Source organism: Canis lupus, chromosome 22, assembly GCF_048164855.1.
Source record: "Canis lupus baileyi chromosome 22, mCanLup2.hap1, whole genome shotgun sequence".
Lineage (NCBI taxonomy): Eukaryota > Metazoa > Chordata > Mammalia > Carnivora > Canidae > Canis > Canis lupus.
Window position 1 is genome coordinate 42,659,980 of NC_132859.1, and position 18,561 is coordinate 42,678,540.

General features: G+C 43.2%; 1 protein-coding gene across 1 annotated transcript in view; it reads right to left on the minus strand.

Annotated features, from left to right (window-relative positions):
- Positions 1–327: 327 nt before the first annotated feature.
- Positions 328–18,561, minus strand: part of LOC140614390 (uncharacterized) — a 37,375-nt gene continuing 19,141 nt past the window's right edge. Inside the window, exons 8-12 of the mRNA XM_072793640.1 lie at positions 14,428–14,638; positions 14,011–14,148; positions 5,803–5,929; positions 5,205–5,318; positions 328–2,714 (exon numbers count right to left, since the gene is read on the minus strand). Of these exons, the coding sequence (XP_072649741.1) occupies positions 1,717–2,714; positions 5,205–5,318; positions 5,803–5,929; positions 14,011–14,148; positions 14,428–14,638 (1,588 nt within the window). The 3' untranslated portion in view covers positions 328–1,716. The remainder of the gene's footprint in view (positions 2,715–5,204; positions 5,319–5,802; positions 5,930–14,010; positions 14,149–14,427; positions 14,639–18,561) is intronic.

Sequence of the window (18,561 nt, forward strand, 5' to 3'; positions counted from 1 at the left end):
ACATAAATAAATCTTTTTTTAAAAAGTAAATACATACCTACCTTATAACCCAGGCATTCCACTCCTCTTATTTACCCAAGAGAAAGAAAAGCATACGTCATTACAAAGACTTAAACACAAATGTTCATAGCAGCTTTATTTGTAATAACCAAAAACTGGAAACAATTCAAATGGCCATCAAGAGATGAATAAAACATATTCTGGTTATTTCCATAGTTCCATAAAAAACATATTTCCAATACTGCTTGGCAAAAAAAAAAAAGAAGAAGAAGAAGAAGAAGAAGAAGAAGAAGAGGAACCAATGATACAATGAATATGCAACATAGGTGAACCTCAAAATAATTTATGGAGGGTGAAAGACACCAAAAAGAAGAGTACATACAATGGAATATTTCTATAAAATCCTAGAAAAGCACTACTCATTCGAAGTGACAACAGATCAGCAGTTGCTGAGGAAAGCTTGAGAGGGATTGCCAAGGGGCATAAGGGATATGTGGGAGGTTATGGCTCTGTTTATTACCTTGACTGGTTTCACTGGTGTATACATAAGTCAAAACTTAGCAATGGTGTTATTAATAATAAATAACACTTTTATTAGGGTCTAGTCATTGTTCCAAGCATTCTTACATGTATTAATGCAGTTAATACTCAACACAAACCTATGAGGTAGACTGTCATCCAGATTTTACAAACAAGGAAATGAGTAGTATCTGTAACTTAACCAAGGTAACATGCCTGGGCTCATACCAAAGTCTGCCTGGCTCTGCTTCCTGCAATGGGCAAAGTCAAGCAGCTTGCAGAAGAGGGATGCTAAAACAGAGCACATTTACATCTCCCTTCATTTCCACTGGTAACAGAAAATAATGAACACTTCTTCCATGATGAGAAAGAAGTAGATGAAGTTGCAAGGAAATTCTTCCTGCTGTGAGGTCACATGGAACAGAAATGAGATGGATGAACTGATAAGTGGCCTTGCATTTGACTCAAAGGGTGCATACACCGCAACTTTTGCAAAGGCACAGCCTACAACTGAGCAGTGACAAGTAACTACAAAGTAGTGTGTGTGGGCACTGCACTGAGGTAGGTCTCTGAAAATTTGCAGCCTACTAGGAATGTCCTCCAAAATACAGATGGCTTTATATGGACAAGGGCCTTCTGTTTCTGAGTTTAGGAGACTCCTAATATATTAATTGTGATAGGATGTCCATGTATCTTTTTCTTTTCTGGTTGACCCCCTCTTTAGTGTTGCACACCTGAGAAAGGATACATGGGAAATAAAGGTTCAAAATCTAAGGGTTTATACTAAACTCACACTTGAGGGTACTGAATTCTGAGTAGGAATTATTTTCCCTTCGAATTTTGAAGGAACACACCATTGTCCTTTTTACCTTCAAAACTGCTGTTATGAAATCCAGTGCAATTTTATTCCCGATCTTTTGTTTTCTCTTGAACCTTTTAAAGATCTCCTCTTTAAGCCTGGAATTATTTGATAATTCACAGCGGTGTTCTCTCACATAGGTCCTCTGACACATTCCTCATCCATTCTGCAGGGCACTCAGGGACACCACAAATTCCAGAGGATCAGCCAGTTACATTTCTTCATACACTTGTGAGTCTGGAGGTTTGTTTCTTCTTGTCTAACTATGAAGAGTGCACTGGTGAAGAACACGAGTGGGGAGAAACAAGGAGGAACAGCACCCCCAGCCGCAGACAACCTTACTCTTGCACAGGTATCTTCTGTGTGTGTAGTTTCCGATGCAGAGTGAATCGCCCACACCAGCTGAAGGTTTTCCCACACACCTCACACTCATACGGCTTCTCACCAGTGTGAACTCGTTCATGCTGGACCAGGGTGATTTTCTGACTGAAGGCCTTCCCACACTCCTTACATTCAAAAGGTTTTTCCCCGGTGTGAATGCGCTGATGCTGAGTCAAGGCCGTGGGGGAGCTTAATCGTTTTCCGCACTCTTTACATTCATAGTGTTTCTCCCCAGTGTGCACTCGCTGATGAACAATAAAGCTTGAGCTACAACTGAAAGTTTTCCAACATTCGTTACATTCATAGAGTTTCTCCCCAGTGTGGAACCTCTGGTGCTGGAGGAAGACAGAACTGCTAATGAAGGCCTTGCCGCACTCCTTACATTCATAGGGCTTCTCTCCAGTGTGGATTCTCTGGTGCTGAATCAAGGCCGTGTCTGAACTTAAACCTTTCCCACATTCTTTACATTTAAATGGTTTCTTTCCAGTATGAATTACCTGATGCCGAATAAGCAATGAGTTGTATCTGAAGGCTTTTCCACATTCTTTGCATTTGAAAGACCTTTCACCAGTGTGACAGCCCTGAAAATCTGCCATTCGACTAAAATATCTGCCACATTTTCTACATTCATATGATATCTGACCACTAAGAGCTGGCTGATTTGTACTGAGTTGTGTGCTGACACTAACATTTTCCCCAGATTTCTCACACTGCTCCTCAGTCTCAACAGTGCAGGCCTCACGATGGCTGGTTGGCTCATCTGTGAAATCTCTCCTCTTTGACTTGGTCTTCTTAGCTATCCAGTGACCATGCTGCTGCTGTAGGCTGCTCCCAAAGTCCAGGTGCGGGGCAACATTCCCTGGCAGCCCTCTTAATGTCAGTCTGTGGGACTCTGTTTCTTTAGAAATGTGTCCCTTTGGAGTTGATTCTTCCTTCTCAGCTCTGGTCTCACCCCCTGATATCACAAAACAAAACAAAAACCACAAGTGTCAGCCTCTGATAGTGCAAAAAGAAAATACTTGTGAAGAAGAAACAGGATCAAATGGTTCTAGTCTGCCCTATGTGGCTATTTTCCAATACGCGCACACAAAATGGCTACCAAAGACAACCACACAGCACAGCCCCACAAGTTAAATGAAGACTCTATGGGTGGGAGGCAAGCAATGCCAAGAGGCATTCTCAGAAAGAGTGTAAGACTGGAAAACAGCAAAGACGGTCACCTACTACCTACTAGGATGGGAAGACCAACAGCTTTCTCCCAAGCAATCGGGTGAGATAAGAAGGCATGGAAAAGTGATGAATAGAGACCCCTAGAGGAAATCCACCAGACTGAAAAAGGGGCAGGTCAAACAGCTCAAACTAAACTTGGTCCCACAGCTGAAATTTCCTAAGAGCTGCCTATTTTTTACAACATTATCCATGTCAATCTTTGAAAAGAAAATGGTCTCTGTTGGGGCAATGTGTGGTTCAGTCATTAAGCATCTGCCTTTGGCCAAGAGCATGATCCCAGGGTCCTGGGATTGAGCTCCAAGCCAGGCTGCCTGCTCAGCAGGGACTCTTGCTTCTCCCTCTCCCTCTGCCCCTCCTTTCCACTCATGCTCTCTCCCTCTCTCAAATAAATAAAATTAAAAAAAAAAAAAAAAAAAAGGAATGGGGGCACCCAGGTACCTCAGTGGTTGCGTGTGTGCCTTTGGCTCAGGTCATGATCCTGGGGTTTAGGGATCAAATCCCACATTGGGTTCCTCGCAGGGAGTCTGCTTCTCCTTCTATGTTTCTGTCTCTCTCTCGAATAAATAAATAAAATCTTAAAAAAAAAAATCATCTCTGTCATCAAGTTGGCTCTAGTAAAGCAGCAGACTCCTTTGCTGTGGTTAAGGGGACTATGGCAGGCTAACACCATGGCAGATGGAAGGAAAGGGGGAAGACATGGAGACTTGCTTCTAAAACAAAAGAGCACTCACTGCACATGTGAAGAACCCTTCCAAGAAGGGACATAAGCCTCAGAGCGGACCTGATTAACAACTTTTCCTGTGCTTTTCCTAAAATGCTGTACAGACTGTGTATACAGTTTAATATGACAGCAGGAATGTGAAATAGAGAAAACCAAAGACTATTTTCCTGTTAAATAAAGTCTTTTGCAGGCTAATACAATCCTCGGCACTGGGTCAGGGCAACACTGTTTAAATACTTTTTACCCAGACAACCTGAAGTCCTGGGATCATATCCAAAAAAAGGCACAATTTTAACAGAAGGCTGGGGGGGGGGGGTGGGGGAGGGAGTTGTGCATTATTAATGGACATTCTCTGTGAAGAGTCTGAAGAGCATATGAAATTTGATAGGCAGGGGATCCCTGGGTGGCTCAGTGGTTTAGCGCCTGCCTTTGGCCCAGAGTGCGATCCTGGAGTCCCGGGATCAAGTCCCACGTCGGGCTCCTGGCATGGAGCCTGCTTCTCCCTCCTCCTGTGTCTCTGCCTCTCTCTCTCTATGTCTATCATAAATAATAAATTAAAAAAATAACATAAAACAAAAAGAAATTTGATAGGCAGAGTAGAGGTGAAACAGAGTAAAAAAGGCAAAAAAATACACTATGTTGCTATTTAAAAACCTCCTATCCATACCTTTTAAAATGAGAAAGTGAGTCACCTTTCTTTTATAACAAGTTTTGTTTCAAAAGTTCAGCTGTTAAAATACAAGTTTTTTTAAGTGTCTGCAGGAAAAAGATGACAGATGGCTATAGAGGCAAGGGAATCATGAGGTGTGTTGTGCTGGTGTCTGCCTATGTGTGAAAATTTCCATTACAAAAATGGATTTTATTTTTTAAATAATTTTTTAAATTATATTTTATTTTTTATTTTTATTTAAGTCAGTGTTTGGGAACTAATAATTCAATTTCCCATATAGCTGGGTGGCTCAGCTGGGAGAGCATGCAACTCTTGACCTCAGGATTGTGAGTCCAAGCCCCATAATGGGCACAGTTTACTTAAAAAAAAAAAAAAAAAAAACCTCCCTAGAAATAATGTGCTCTTGTGAATATGTGGATGGCCAAATAGACCCCAGGAGCCTATTTTCCTTCTAAGGTGGTTGATGTCCTCATCTCAGCAAAAACAAACTGGTAGAAAAGTAAACTTTCCACAACACAGGGCTCCAAAGGGCTGTCATGGTTCAAGAGCTGCTCAGTCAGATGGTATCCCTTAGCAGGTGAGGTGAAGAGACAAAGATGAACATGCAGAGAAATCTTGGAGCCATCCCTGTCCAGAAGAGATTGGCCCTTCTTCATTTGAGGGGGGCTACCATTGTCAACACAAGAACCACATGTAATGATTCCAGAGGAAAGAAAACAGCCTTACAAGAGAAGAAACTTTTCACGCACACTGAAATGTGAAAACAGGAAAGTAGGCTAAGCAAAAAAAAAAAAAAAAAAAACCTGATAGGTTCTTATGCTCACCTGGACAGATGCCTCTAAGGGCTTCCCTGCCCACGGGTTCCCAGGGTTCCAGGCCCCACGGCAGTTCCCCTCGCTCTAGCTGGGAGACCAAAACAGGTCTGGTGAATAGAAAAGCTGCCCAGGAGAAAGAGGAACAAAAAAGGTAAAGTGAATCAGGAAGCAAGGTCCCTTCATGGCTGTCTTGACCTTTCTTCACTGAGAAAGGAGGGAAAGAAGAGAAGTCAGCTTGTGCTATTTCAGAGGACAGAAAATCCCCACAAATGGGGGTAGAGTCCTGGAATATACCCCACTTACATGAGGGAGTCCCAGATCTTGTTCAGAGAACATGGAAGACAGAGGCAAAAGGGCTCTGCTGAGCTCCCAAGAGCTCTTGCTTTCCCTCTATGTATGGGGCAGAGTCCCTCCCAGGGCCAGAGGGACAGTGGATTTCAAAGCCTGGGGAACCAAAACTCTCCCCACCCACTAGCCTATGAGGAGCTCAGCCTTTGAAGCGAATACCCATGAGGGTTGTCAGAGAGGCCACAGTGTCTAAGGAAGAAAGAAGCCAGGACACACACAGGGCAGAGGCAGACAACAGCAAAGAGAAGAGACGTCTTACCCAGAGAAGCCACATTGGCATAATTCTCCAACATCACCTCCCGGTACAGGGCCCTCTGTGAAGGGTCCAGGATAACCCATTCATTCTGAGTGAAGTACACGGCCACATCCTCAAAGGTCACTGGCTCCTGAAACAACAGGTTCCTGCTCAAGCCCAGTGTGAAGGCAGAGGAGCCTAAGTACTGGGGCAGAGTGAGTGTGGTGGGATTGCCAAAGACAGCTCTCCAGGGCCCCTACCAACCCCTCAGGGGCCAGCCCTCAGCTAGCATCACCCTCTTCAACAGGACGGTCCAAGACTCACTGCACCCCTTTGTGAGCATCCCCACAAACAGCCCTTCTGTCACCTGCTGGTCTCTGTGTTGACTCTGCTGGGCCCTGCTCTCTGTGCCTGTTGGTCCCTCAGGTTCTTTTCCACGGTTTTGTGTGCATGTGCACAGGGGACATCTGCATAAACACAGCCCATAGCACTTCTGTACTCATCTCCACTCTCTCCCTAATCCCACTAAAGTAACAGTAACATAATGGCCCAAGAGGAGAGTCAGAGCAGAGCAGAGGTGTTAACAGAATTTTAGAAGGCATAAAAAGGATAAATGGTAACTACATTAGAAGAGCAGAGAAAGCTGAATCTTAACTGCTGGCAGAGGGGGAAGCAAACAAAAAGGAGGCTGATCATCACATAAAACCAAGGATGAGCTCAGGACTTTTTAAAGTGTGCTCCACTTTTAAAACTTGGTAAAATATTCTATCTGTTTAAAAGTACCAGAGAGGAGAGAGGACCCACAAAGTACTTAGGGCACTAACTGAAAAATACCTATGCAAAGACCCATCACTTAGAAGTCTCAGAAAAATGAGAACATAAAAAAAAAAATTCTTAAAAAAAATCCTTAAGGCTTTCAGAGCAGAAAAAACACACATACAGCCTGGGGAATCAAGATAGCAACAGACTACATGGTGAAAGTAAATGGAGAAATGTTTTGAAAAATGCTGAGTGAAGGGGCGCCTGGGTGGCTCAGTCAGTTAAGCCTCTGACTCTTGATTTCTGCTCAGATCATGATCTCAGGGTCATGAGATGGGCCCTGTGTCAGGCTCTATGCTCAGCACGGAGTCAGCTTGGGATTCTTTCTAGCCTTCTCCACCGCCCCCCCCCTTCAAATAATTTAAAAAATTTTTTAAATGCTGAGTGAAAACTGCTTCTTCTCCAGATAGTCAAAGAGATCAGGTTTATCCTGCCTGAACCATAACAAGACAAATTACACAAAACAAGTTATCAGATACTGGGTGATGGTAATGAAAGACAACAAACCCCGAGAGATGGGAAATAAAGAGGTGAGCCCTATGATTCACCAAGCTTACTACCTTAAAAGAGTTTCCAGGTTGCAACACAGGGAGGGAGAAATGAGGTGGAGCCTGGCAGATTCCCTGGTGGGTTCTGAGGAGACCAAGACAGTAGAGTTTACAGGACAGAATAGCATAGAGAAGAGAGCTGCACCAAGAAACAAACCAATTATCTGCACTGGGTTCCCCAGAGTATTCAACAGAAGAATGACCAGGGCATAGGTGTGTGGAAACTACCCAAAGCCAGAAAGGATCATTTGAAAGGACTGAAGGGCACAATGCCTGGCATTCACACAGGGCCAGAAACAGTACCTATATCCACTAGCCACGCTGGAAAATTTCATAATTCATAGGCCATTGGCTAGAGCTCTCAGGAAACTTTGCCTCAGTAGTGGAGAATAACTATTCTTAGGCTGAGCACCACTCCAGATTCTACTAGCAAATCATAAATATTAAGAGCAGAAAGAACCAAATTGTTTCCAAATCACAACCTTACTCCAGAAAATAAGAATATTTTGGGGAACGGTGCCTGTCTGGCTCAGTCAGTAGAGCGTGCAACTCTTGATCTTAAGGTTTTAAGTTCAAGCCCCACACTAGGTGTAGAAGTTACTTAAAAATAAAATCCTAAAGAAAAAATATTAAAAAGAAGATTTGGGGGACCATAAAAACATCTAGAATTGGGCAAGATAAAATTTACAATATCTGGCATTCAATCATAGATTACTAGGCATTCAAAGAGGCAGGAATACATGACCCATAATGAGACCAATCAGTCAATCAAAACCAACCCAGAACTGACAGCATTAGCAAAGATGGACATTAAAGCAGTTATTATAAATGTATTCCAAATGTTCAAAAGTTAAATAGGGGGGTGCCTGAGTTGCTCAGTTAGTTGAGCTCAGGTCATGATCCTGGGATGCTGGGATAGAGCCCAGTGTTAGGCTCCTGCTTCTCCCTCTCTCGCTCCCTCTGTGCTCTCCCTTTACCCCCATCTCTCAAATAAAAATCTTAAAAAAAAAAAAAAAAAGGTTAAATAGAGACAAGGAAGATAATATAGAGAGACATTTATTTTTTAAAGATTTACTTATTTAAAAAAAAAAAAAAAAAGATTTACTTATTTGAGGGACGCCCAGGTGGCTCAGTGGTTGAACATCTGCTTTTGGCTCAGGGTGTGATCCTCAAGTCCCGGGATTGAGTCCCGCAACAGGCTTCCTTCCTGCGTGGAGCCTGCTTCTCTCTCTGCCTATGTCTCTGCCTCTCTCTCTCTCTCTGCCTATGTCTCTGCCTCTCTCTCTCTCTCTCTCTCTCGAATAAATAAATAAATAAAATCTTTAAAAAAAGAAAAGATTTATTTATTTGAGAGAGAGAGAGCTGAGCTGGGGAGCAGGGGCGGGGGGGGGGGGGACAGAATCTCAAGCATACTCAATATCCCATTGAGCATACAGCCCTACACTTCACTCAATCTTTATGTGTCTGGATCTCACTACCCTGAGATCACAATGTGAGCAGAAATTGAGTCTGATGCTTAACGACCTGAGCCACCCAGCATCCCAAAAATATTTTTTAAAGGTCCAAATCAGGATGCCTGGGAAGCTCAGTCGGTTAAGTGTCTGCCTTTGGCTCAGGTCATGATGCCAGGGTCCTGGAATTGAGTCCCATGTCAAGGTCCTGCTCAGCAGGAAGCCTGCTTCTTCCTCTACCTGCTACTCCCCCTACTTATGTGCTCTCTCTCTCTTGCTCTGTCAAAAAATAAATAAATAAAATCTTTTTAAAAATTTAAGAAAAGAAGGCCCAAATCAAACTTCTAGATAGGAAAACGACAGTATCTGAGATGAAAAATTCATGGGATTAAAAGCAAATCAGACACTGCAGGAAACACACACAACTTGTGAATTTGAAGGCAGAGCAATTAAAACCAAAAGGAAACAGAAAAAGATTGAAGGCAAAAAAAGCAGAGCCATCAGGTAGCTGTGAGAGAACCTCAAAAAGCTTAATGGACAAGTAATTGAAAGAAGACTGTGATAAACTAAAGATGCATACTACAAACCCCAGAGCAATCTCTGAAATAGTAACACAAAGAGTTATAGTTTATATATAGCCAGCAGAGAGGGAAACATGAAGTAAAATACACCATTAGTTCTAAAAAAAGATGGAAAGTCAGGAGAAAAGGGAACAAAGAACAGATAGGATAATTAGAAAACAATTAGGAAGATGACAGACTCAAATCTAACCATATCAATAGTTATACCAATACAAAAAAAAAAAAAAGTTATACCAATGCACATAATCTAAACATCCCAACAGGTAAACATTATCAGATTTTCTAAAAAGCAAAGGACTTCTATATGCTGCCTTCAAAAAACACATATTACACATAAAGACAAGAATAAGGGCAGTCCGGGTGGCTCAGCCATTTAGCACCGCCTTTAGCCCAGGGCCTGATCGAGTCCCAAGTTGGGCTCCCTGCATGGAGCCTGCTTCTCCCTCTGCCTGTGTCTCTGTCTCTCTTTCTATGTCTCTCATGAATAAATAAATAAATTCTTAAAAAAAAAAAAAAAGAGTAAGTTAAAAGCAAAAGACATGGAAAAAATATGCTAATCAAAAAAAGATGGAGCAGCTATATTAATTTAAGGCAATGTTGATTTCAGAGCAGAGACTATTTTTTTAATATTTTATTTATTTATTTATTTATTTATTTATTTATTTATTTATTTATTTATTTATTTATGAACCAGAGAGAGCACAAGCAAGGGAGAAGCAGCAGCAGACTCCCCAGTGAGCTGGGAGCCTGATGCGGGGCTCAATCTCAGGACCCTGAGATCATGACCTGAGCTGAAGCCAGACACTTAACTGAATGAGCCACCCAGGCACCCCAAAGAATATATTTTTAAAGATTTATTTGTTTCGGGGCAGGGGATGCACAGAGCAAGAGAGAGAATCCTCAAGCCGACTACCTGGTAAGTGCAGAGCCCAACAGATGGGTTTGATCCCGAACCAGAGATCATGACCTGAGCCGAAGTCAGAGGCTTACTTAACTCACTAAGCCACTCAGGCACCCCCAGAGCAAAGAATATTAAGAGATAAAGAAAGTCATTCATAAAAATAAAGGGATTATGTCATCATGAAGACATAACAATTCTACATATTTATGCAGTTAGTAACAGATCTTCAAAATACATGAAGCAAAAACTGATAATACTGCAAGAGAGATAGGCAAATTCATAATTAGAGCTGGAAATTTCAATAACCCCTCTCAACAAGGATACAGCAAACACGAACAATACTATTACCCAACTTGACTTAATGGACATTTACAGAACACTCCACCCAACAAGAGCAGAATACACATTCTTCCCAGGTGACCAAGAATATTTTGTAAAGTAGACCAAATTCTGGACCATAAAAGAAAAATCAAGTCATACAAAGAATGCTCACTAATCATAACAGAATTAAATTAGAATTAACACAGAGACACATGGAAAATTCCCAAGTATTTATAAAGTAAATAACACATTTCTAAATAAAGATCAAAGAATAAAACAGAAAAGAATGCAGAAAGTTTTTTTTTGAACTGAAGGAAAATGAAAACACAATGTACCAAAATGAGAGATGCTGCTAAGGCAGTACTTAGGAAGATATTTAGTGTATTAAATGCCTGTATTACAAAATTTCAAAAGGAAAAAGGGTCTTGAATCAGTGACCTCAGATTCACCTTTAAAATCTAGAAAAAGCACTGCAAACTTAACACAAACTAAGCAGAAGAAACAAAATAAAGATCCAATAAACAAAGAAATAAAATAAAGATGGTGACAACCATCACCCTGGTTGTCATCAGGGAAATACAAACCAAAACCACAATGAGATACCACCTCACACCAGTGAGAATGGGGAAAATTAACAAGACAGGAAACAACAAATGTTGGAGAGGATGGGGAGAAAGGGGAAACCTCTTGTACTGTTGGCGGGAATGTGAACTGGTACAGCCACTCTGGAAAACTGTGTGGAGGTTCCTCAAAGAGTTAAAAATAGACCTGTCCTACAACCCAGCAATTGCACTGCTGGGGATTTACCCCAAAGATACAGATGTAGTGTAAGGACAGGACACCTGCACTCCAAAGTTCATAGCAGCAATGTCCACAGTAGCCAAACTGTGGAAGGAGCTTCGGTGTCCATCGACAGATGACTGGATAAAGATGTGGTCTATATATACAATGGAATATTACTTAGCCATTAGAAAGGAAGAATACCTACCGTTTACATTGATGTGGATGGAACTGGAGGGCATTATGCTGAGCGAAATAAGTCAATCAGCGAAAGACAAATCATCATGTGGTTTCATTCATATGTGGAATATAACAAACAGTGAAAGGGACCATAAGGGAAGGGCGGGAAACTGAGTAGGGAAAAATTAGGAGGGAAGACAAATCATGTAAGACTCCTAACTCTGGGAAACAAAGGGTTGTGGAAGGGGAGGTGGTTGCGGGGATGGGGTGCCTGGGTCACCGGCACTAAGGAAAACACTTGAGAGGATGAGCACTGGGTGTTATACTTCATGCTGGCAAATTGAATTTTAAAAAGATCCAAGTGGAAATCAGTGGCATAAAACACACACACAAAAATAGAGAAAATCAGCAAAACAAAAAACTGGCTCTCTGTGAAGATCAATGCAACTTATAAATCTCTAGTCAGATTAATCAGAAAAAAAAGAATTAGCAACACTAGTTCTAAAAAAGGTGACATCACTGCAGATAACAAAAGGATAATGAAGATATATTATGAACAACTTTATGCCATTAATGTCTACAACTGAGACAAATTAGACATTTCTTGAAAGAGATTACCAACACTCATTCAAGGAGAAACAGAATAGCCCTATATAGACCTACCAAAGGAACTGAAACTGTATCTTAAAACTCATCAGAAAGAAAACTCCACACCTAAATGGTTTTCCTGGCTAATTCTACCAAACATTTAAGGAAGAAACGTAATCAGTTCTATACAAAGTCTTCCAAAATATTGAAGAGGACAGAATACTTCCCAACTCATTCAATAGGACAAAGACATTACAAGAAATGAAAACCGCACATAGACACCTCTTACAAATATAGAAGCAAAAATTGTAATCAAACTTTTAACAAGAAAACCCAAAATATAGTAAAAGAATAAATATGATACATCATGACTAAGTATTTTTTATTCAAGGAGTACAAGGTTGGTTGAACACTTGAAAAATCGATGCAATTTACTACATTAAGAAACTAAAATAGAAAAATCATATAATCCTCTAAACCAACACAGAAGGGACACCTGGGTGGCTCAAGTGGCTGAGCGTCTGCCTTTGGATTAGGTCATGATCCTGGAGTCCCGGGATCCAGTCCTGCATCCGGCTCCTGCAGGGAGCCGGCTTCTCCCTCTGCCTGTGTCTCTGCCTCTCTCTCTCATGAATAAATAAATAAAATCTTTAAAAAAAATAAATAAACCAACACAGAAAAAGCATTTGTCAAAATCCAACATCCATTCTTGATAAAAATTCTCAGCAAGCTATAGACATAGAACATCCTCAATCTGATATGCGCAGCATTTACAAAACAAAACCTGATGGAGGTCATACTTCACAGGGAAATACTGCATGTTTCACCTTAAGATCACAAATAAGACAAGGTTATCTGCCCTCATCGCCTCTACTCAGCATTGAAATGGAAGTTTTAGCCAGTGCAGTTAGGCAAGAAAAATAAATAAAAGGTATATCCAAACAGGAAAGAAGTAAAACTTTTTATTTGTAGGTGGCATGTCGATGTAACAAATCCAATGGCATCTACAAAAACAAAACAAAACCCTAGAATTACTTTATCCAAGGAAAGAATTCTCCAATCTTGCAGACAAAGGTGAAAAGCATCTTCACTGTATGCAATGATTCAGATTTCTACTTTTCAGCTTCAACTGCAAACCTATCCCAATCAATCCCCCACTACTGTATTTCCATTCTGATTATGTCTTAGTTTGGGCATTCTCAACTCTCCACCCTTCTCAACTCCTCCTCCCCTGCGCAAACACACCTGATAGCAACAGACGCACAAGGAAAGCCACAAACCTGTGAAACAGGAGCCTTGGTAACAAGCCCCATGTAAACCTGTGAAACTCCCCGCTGCCTGCTGCCCCTTAACTCTTTCCTTGCACAACTCCCCAATGGCTGTTACCACTTTGCTTGCAGAGCAAAGCACCACCTGAGGAGCAAGCTCCGACCTGTCCAAACCAGTCTCCTCCAAGATCAACCGCAGCGCGGTACTTTCACGACTCCCCCCCGCCCCATTATAATACTAAAAATCATGCCTAGCGGTGGGGATGTAACAAGTTCATTATGCAAGTGATACGTGAAGAAACAGGACCTTTAACTGTGTAGGTGCTAATAAACCCCCGCCTCTACCCACCTAAGGAACTTTTAAGAACTCTCCTTGGGAGCACCTCAGCGGTTGAGCATCTGCCTTCGTGCTCAGGTCATGATCCCGGGGTCCTGGGATCGAGTCCCGCATCAGGTTCCCCACGAGGCGCCTCCTTCTCCCTCTGCCTGTGTCTCTGCCTCTCTTGACTCTCATAAATAAATAAAAATCTAAGAACAAAACGAAACCTCTCTTTGACGTCTCCGTGGAAAGCCAGCCTGAGGATCCTTTCCTTGGCGCTGCTCCCCTGTACTCGGGCGTAAGCCTCAATAAAGCCTTTGCGACTTTATGCTTTGGGTCCCCTCGTTTCTAGCAATGCAGAGTCCAAGGACCCGAGTCCCATAACACCTGAATGCAGGCTGACATCTGCTACCTCTTGACACCAGAGGGTGGGAGGGCCAGTAAGGCCAACAGAGGCAGACAGGATGCTCGCTCACCTGGTGCCACGTGATCTGGAGCATGGCTGGGGCCCCCGCGCCACACAGCGCCCCCGGGGTTCGAGGTGAGGCCGAAGAGACAACAGGCACGGGCAGCGCCGCTGCTGCCGGGGACCCCACAGATGCCCCCTCCGTCCCGGGACCCCGTCACCCCGGAGGCATAGGGATTGAGGAACCGGGTACTGAGAAGGCCGTGCGGATGCGACCCCGTTAGCCGGCCCGGAGCCCAGGGGACCGCTAAGGCTGCGCCCCCACGCCCAGGGAGCGCGGGAGAGCCGCCAGGCGCGACCCCGGGAAGGCCGCGACGCGCTCCGCCGGAAGCACGTAGGGCCGCTGCCCCTCCTCTCTAGGAACCCGTCAACGGGCCCGTCTCCGTGGTTCCCCAGCCCAGCGGCAACCGCGCCTGCCGGTCTCTACTGTCGGAGACTGCGAGCCAGAGTTGCCGGCTCCAGGCCCGGGTCCTGCAGCGCCCCCTCTCGGCAGCTGCTCCGGGGGAGGTCGCCGGGCCCGCTCAGGCTCTAGAGCCGGCTGCAATCCTGGGAATCCCTCTAGGGTTCCCGGGCGTTTGCCCCACCGGGCCGCTCTTCCAGGGACTGAAGGTGCCTGCTGCCCAGGTTCTGGGGCTGTGCTGCAGTGGGGGGTTTGGAATGGGAGGAGTGGGGCCCGTCACTTCCACTGTGTATCGGTGGAGAGTGCGGACTACCGAGGTCCAGAAACCTGGCTGTACCACTTCTTAGCTGTGTGAGCAGCAGCAAGTGTCTTTGCCTGTTTCCTTATGTGTGAAACGGGTATAATAGTGATACCAACGTCAAAGGGCTGTCAAGGTTTAATAATTAAATGAGTTGGTGGATGAGCTAAACATTTACAGCAACGCCTGGCACAAGATTAGCGCTTGTGAGTTGTTTTCTAATTGTGTTTTTTTCTAATCTATCTTTCGAAGATACGAGTGCTGCTGGGACTTTCAAGATATGGCACAGTTTAGGGAAAGAGCTATTAAATTTAGCCTTAGACCCTCTTCCCACCCTATACCTGGATATGTGTTCCACGCCCAGCCTGGAAACAGATTTCAGCTAATGGCCCACCAGCCTTTCCTGGGAATACTGGTTCCTTCGTATTAAGTTAAATGTTTCATATAGCCCCTCCTCTGCCAGTCTTCAGAACCATTTCATCCTCAAAGACTTGCCAGGGCACCCCACTACACAGCTAGACATGCCAATGGGATAAGTCACCATGATTCGCCTTTATTACGTATTTGCAATCCAAGCAAATGTCTCCATCCTAATCCCATAAAGCTCTTCTTGGAAGTTGTCAATGTGGGAAGGCTTTGTTTTACCCCCAAGGGCTCTAATACTCCTGAGAATAGCTTCAGAGACATGGCTTCTAACTAGCCAAGCACTACTGTGCCACATAAGAATTGTCCTCCTGAAGGAGGACTTTGGCTGCCTCCATTCTGACCTCAAACTTTTTAGTCGGGTCTCCTTTCCAGCTTGTCTCTTGGCTCAGCCAGAAGACCCATAGAGCCAAGTATGCCCTGATGGAAACCAAAACTACCCCTTCAAGCAATAAGAACTGCCCTGAGGCAGCAAGACCCTATGGGTGATTCATTCCAAGTCAATGATCCTTTTAATCTTCACTGGCCTACCCGCACATATACACCCACTTTGTCCCGCATTCTCCTTATATAAACCTAGAAGTATTTTTGGCATTTTGGTGACAGTCTTTGAGACATTAGTCTGCTCACTAAAATAAACTTTCTTGTTTCACCACCACTCATTTCTCTGCCTTTGGATTTTGTCAGTGGGGAGTGGCTGAACCTAGCCTGTTTGGCTCTTGAGCCCTAGCTACACTCCCTCTTCTCCAAAACTAGGAAGAGTGATTTGAGCATTCTAGAAGCTGAGCAGGGAGAGGAGCCTAGAGAGTCAGATGCATACTGCATGCATTATCCTCTGATAATCCCAGTTTTCTAAAACTGGATGGCTCACTCCTGCCCCCTCAACTTTGCATGGTGTCCCTGAAAAACATCTATGGTTCACCAGTTCAAGAAAACCTACTTTAAGATTTCTGCCTGGGTAGGGGAAGGAGAGTCTCTAGGCTACATGGAATCAGGAAAAGGATTTGAGATCAGGCTGAGACAGGGAAACTAAAGGGAAAAACTGCTGACTCCTTTTCCTGCTTCTATTCTTACTCGGACCTACACAACTGTCATAGAATGGATGATATATGTCCTTGTAAAGCTCAAGGATTTAATGATTCTTTGGAGTCTTCTAACACAGAAGATAGTATCTAAGGACTGAGTGGGGTCTTTATGAAAGTTTTCCAAGATCAATTATTTAAGACCCCTGCCTCCAGGGCATAGTGACTTATGGAGAACACCTAAATCTTTGTTTCTGGATTACTGAGAAGACCAGTGCACCAGACTGTCCTCAATAAAAACCCCAGGTCCCAAGCAAAAATGAGACTTACTTTCCCTCCCTTTCCTTTCCAAGGCTCCCAGATGCTCTGACTGTATCTATACTCTGCTCTTAATCTCTCAGCTTTGGTTTGATTTCCATCCTGTGCAAAGCCAAATACTCTTGGCTGGGCCTGTAGCACCCCCTCTAAGTCCTTGGAACTAGCCAGGCTGCATCAAGGCTGCTTTTTTTATTTTAAGGTTTTACTTATTTATTTGAAAGAGAGCAGAAGTAGGGGGAACAGCAGGCAGAGGGAAAGGGAGCCAGACACCAAGCTCCAGCCAGGACCCCCAGGATTATGATGTGAGCTGAAGGCAGATGTGTAACGGACATCTGGTGTCCCAAGGCTGTTTCTTTTAAGGACTTTTAAACAAGAGTATCTTCCCCAAATCATGAGGCCAATATGTTGAAAAACAAAAAACCTTAAGGCCATTTACTATTAAGTCAGTTAAACTATCATACTATTAATCTCCATGGAAAAGATTTAAACATTTCCAAGCTCTAACATTACAAATTATGCCAGAACAAAGTTTATTAAGATAAACACAATTGGGTCACCTGGGTGGTTCAGTCAGTTGGGCGTCTGACTCTTGATTTGGCTCAGGTCATGATCTTAGGGTCATGGGATCAAGTCGAGTTCTGCTCAGCATGAAGTCTGTTTGTCCCTCTCCCTCCCCTTGCTTGTACTCACTCTCTCTCTCTCTCTCTCTCCCCATCACTCTCTCTCTCTCTCTCTCTCTGCCTCTGTCTAAAATAAATAAAATCTTTGAAAAAAAGCAATTATTTCAACATTTGACATATCACCAAAAAAAAGTCATTTCTTTCATTAATTACTCTACAATATGGCTGTGTGACCATCTTCATTCAGCATTGTCTTAGGAAGGCGTTATATACAATATACTTAAGACATTACAAAGCACACATGTAATATATTTTTTAAAGATTTTATTTATTTATTCATGAGAGACAGAGAGAGAGAGAGAAAGAGAGAGGCAGATGCACAGGCAGAGGGAGAAACAGGCTCCACGCAGGGAGCCTGATGTGGGACTCGATCCCGGGTCTCCAGGATCAGGCCCTGGGCTGAAGGCAGAGCTAAACCACTGAGCCATCCGGGCTACCCACACATGTAATATTTAATGTCTGAACGTTTATGCCAAAGAAAGTAAAGACGAAAGAAATATGAAACTAATGGAAACAATACCAAATTATCACTGCTAAAAACTAACAAATGACAAATACCCTGAGAAAACGTCATGCAACATTTATATATGGTTAAATAAGATTTAATTAGCAAAAGTTTTACGAAATTTTATTTGAAATGAGGTAACCACAGAAAGCAGAAGCAGGGGTGCCTGAGTGGCTCATTCGGTTTAGCATCTAACCCTTGATTTCAGCTCAGGTCATTATCTCAAGGTCCTGAGATCAAGCCCTGCATTAGGATACTGGAGTGGGTCTTTCTGTATCAGAGCAACTCCTCTTTTGGGAGCCATGCTTTTATACTCAAGGTAAGCTAGTCAGAAGAATTTACACACACACAAATGTGTGCACTGCTGTGTGTAAAGGAATGTTTATAAATTCTGGGCCCTTTGGGTCCCTGCAATATGGCCAGAATCTGTGGGTGGCAATAATGATTGCAGTGCCCAGATATCACCCAAAAATATCTCTATCTCTGGTTATTCCAGTAATTTAGAAAGACCTTTTCCCTGTACCATGTAAATAGTGTTCACTATAGAGCCAAATGGTGTACAAAGATTATATTTTCTTATTGCACAATTTTTTTAAAATTCCTAGTTGCCTTTCTATTTTCCACTGCTTGACTTTATGATATCCTAGGTTTTTTACAAACCCTCCTTGGTATTGCTGCTGGGTAAACTGGGGAGACCTCAGGCCCTGGGACCTTGACCCAACTAGACCCAAAGGAGCAACTGAAGGTTCTTGGTCTTGTCATGAGAATGAATTCAAGGACAGACACACAGCACAGCAGACAAGTGACACAAGTGGGAAAGATTATTAAAGTGAAAAATACACGTGAGATGTAAGAGCAGGTGACCTCAAGAGAGACAGAGGAAAGAGAGAGATGTGTGCCCAGGCCATTGGATTT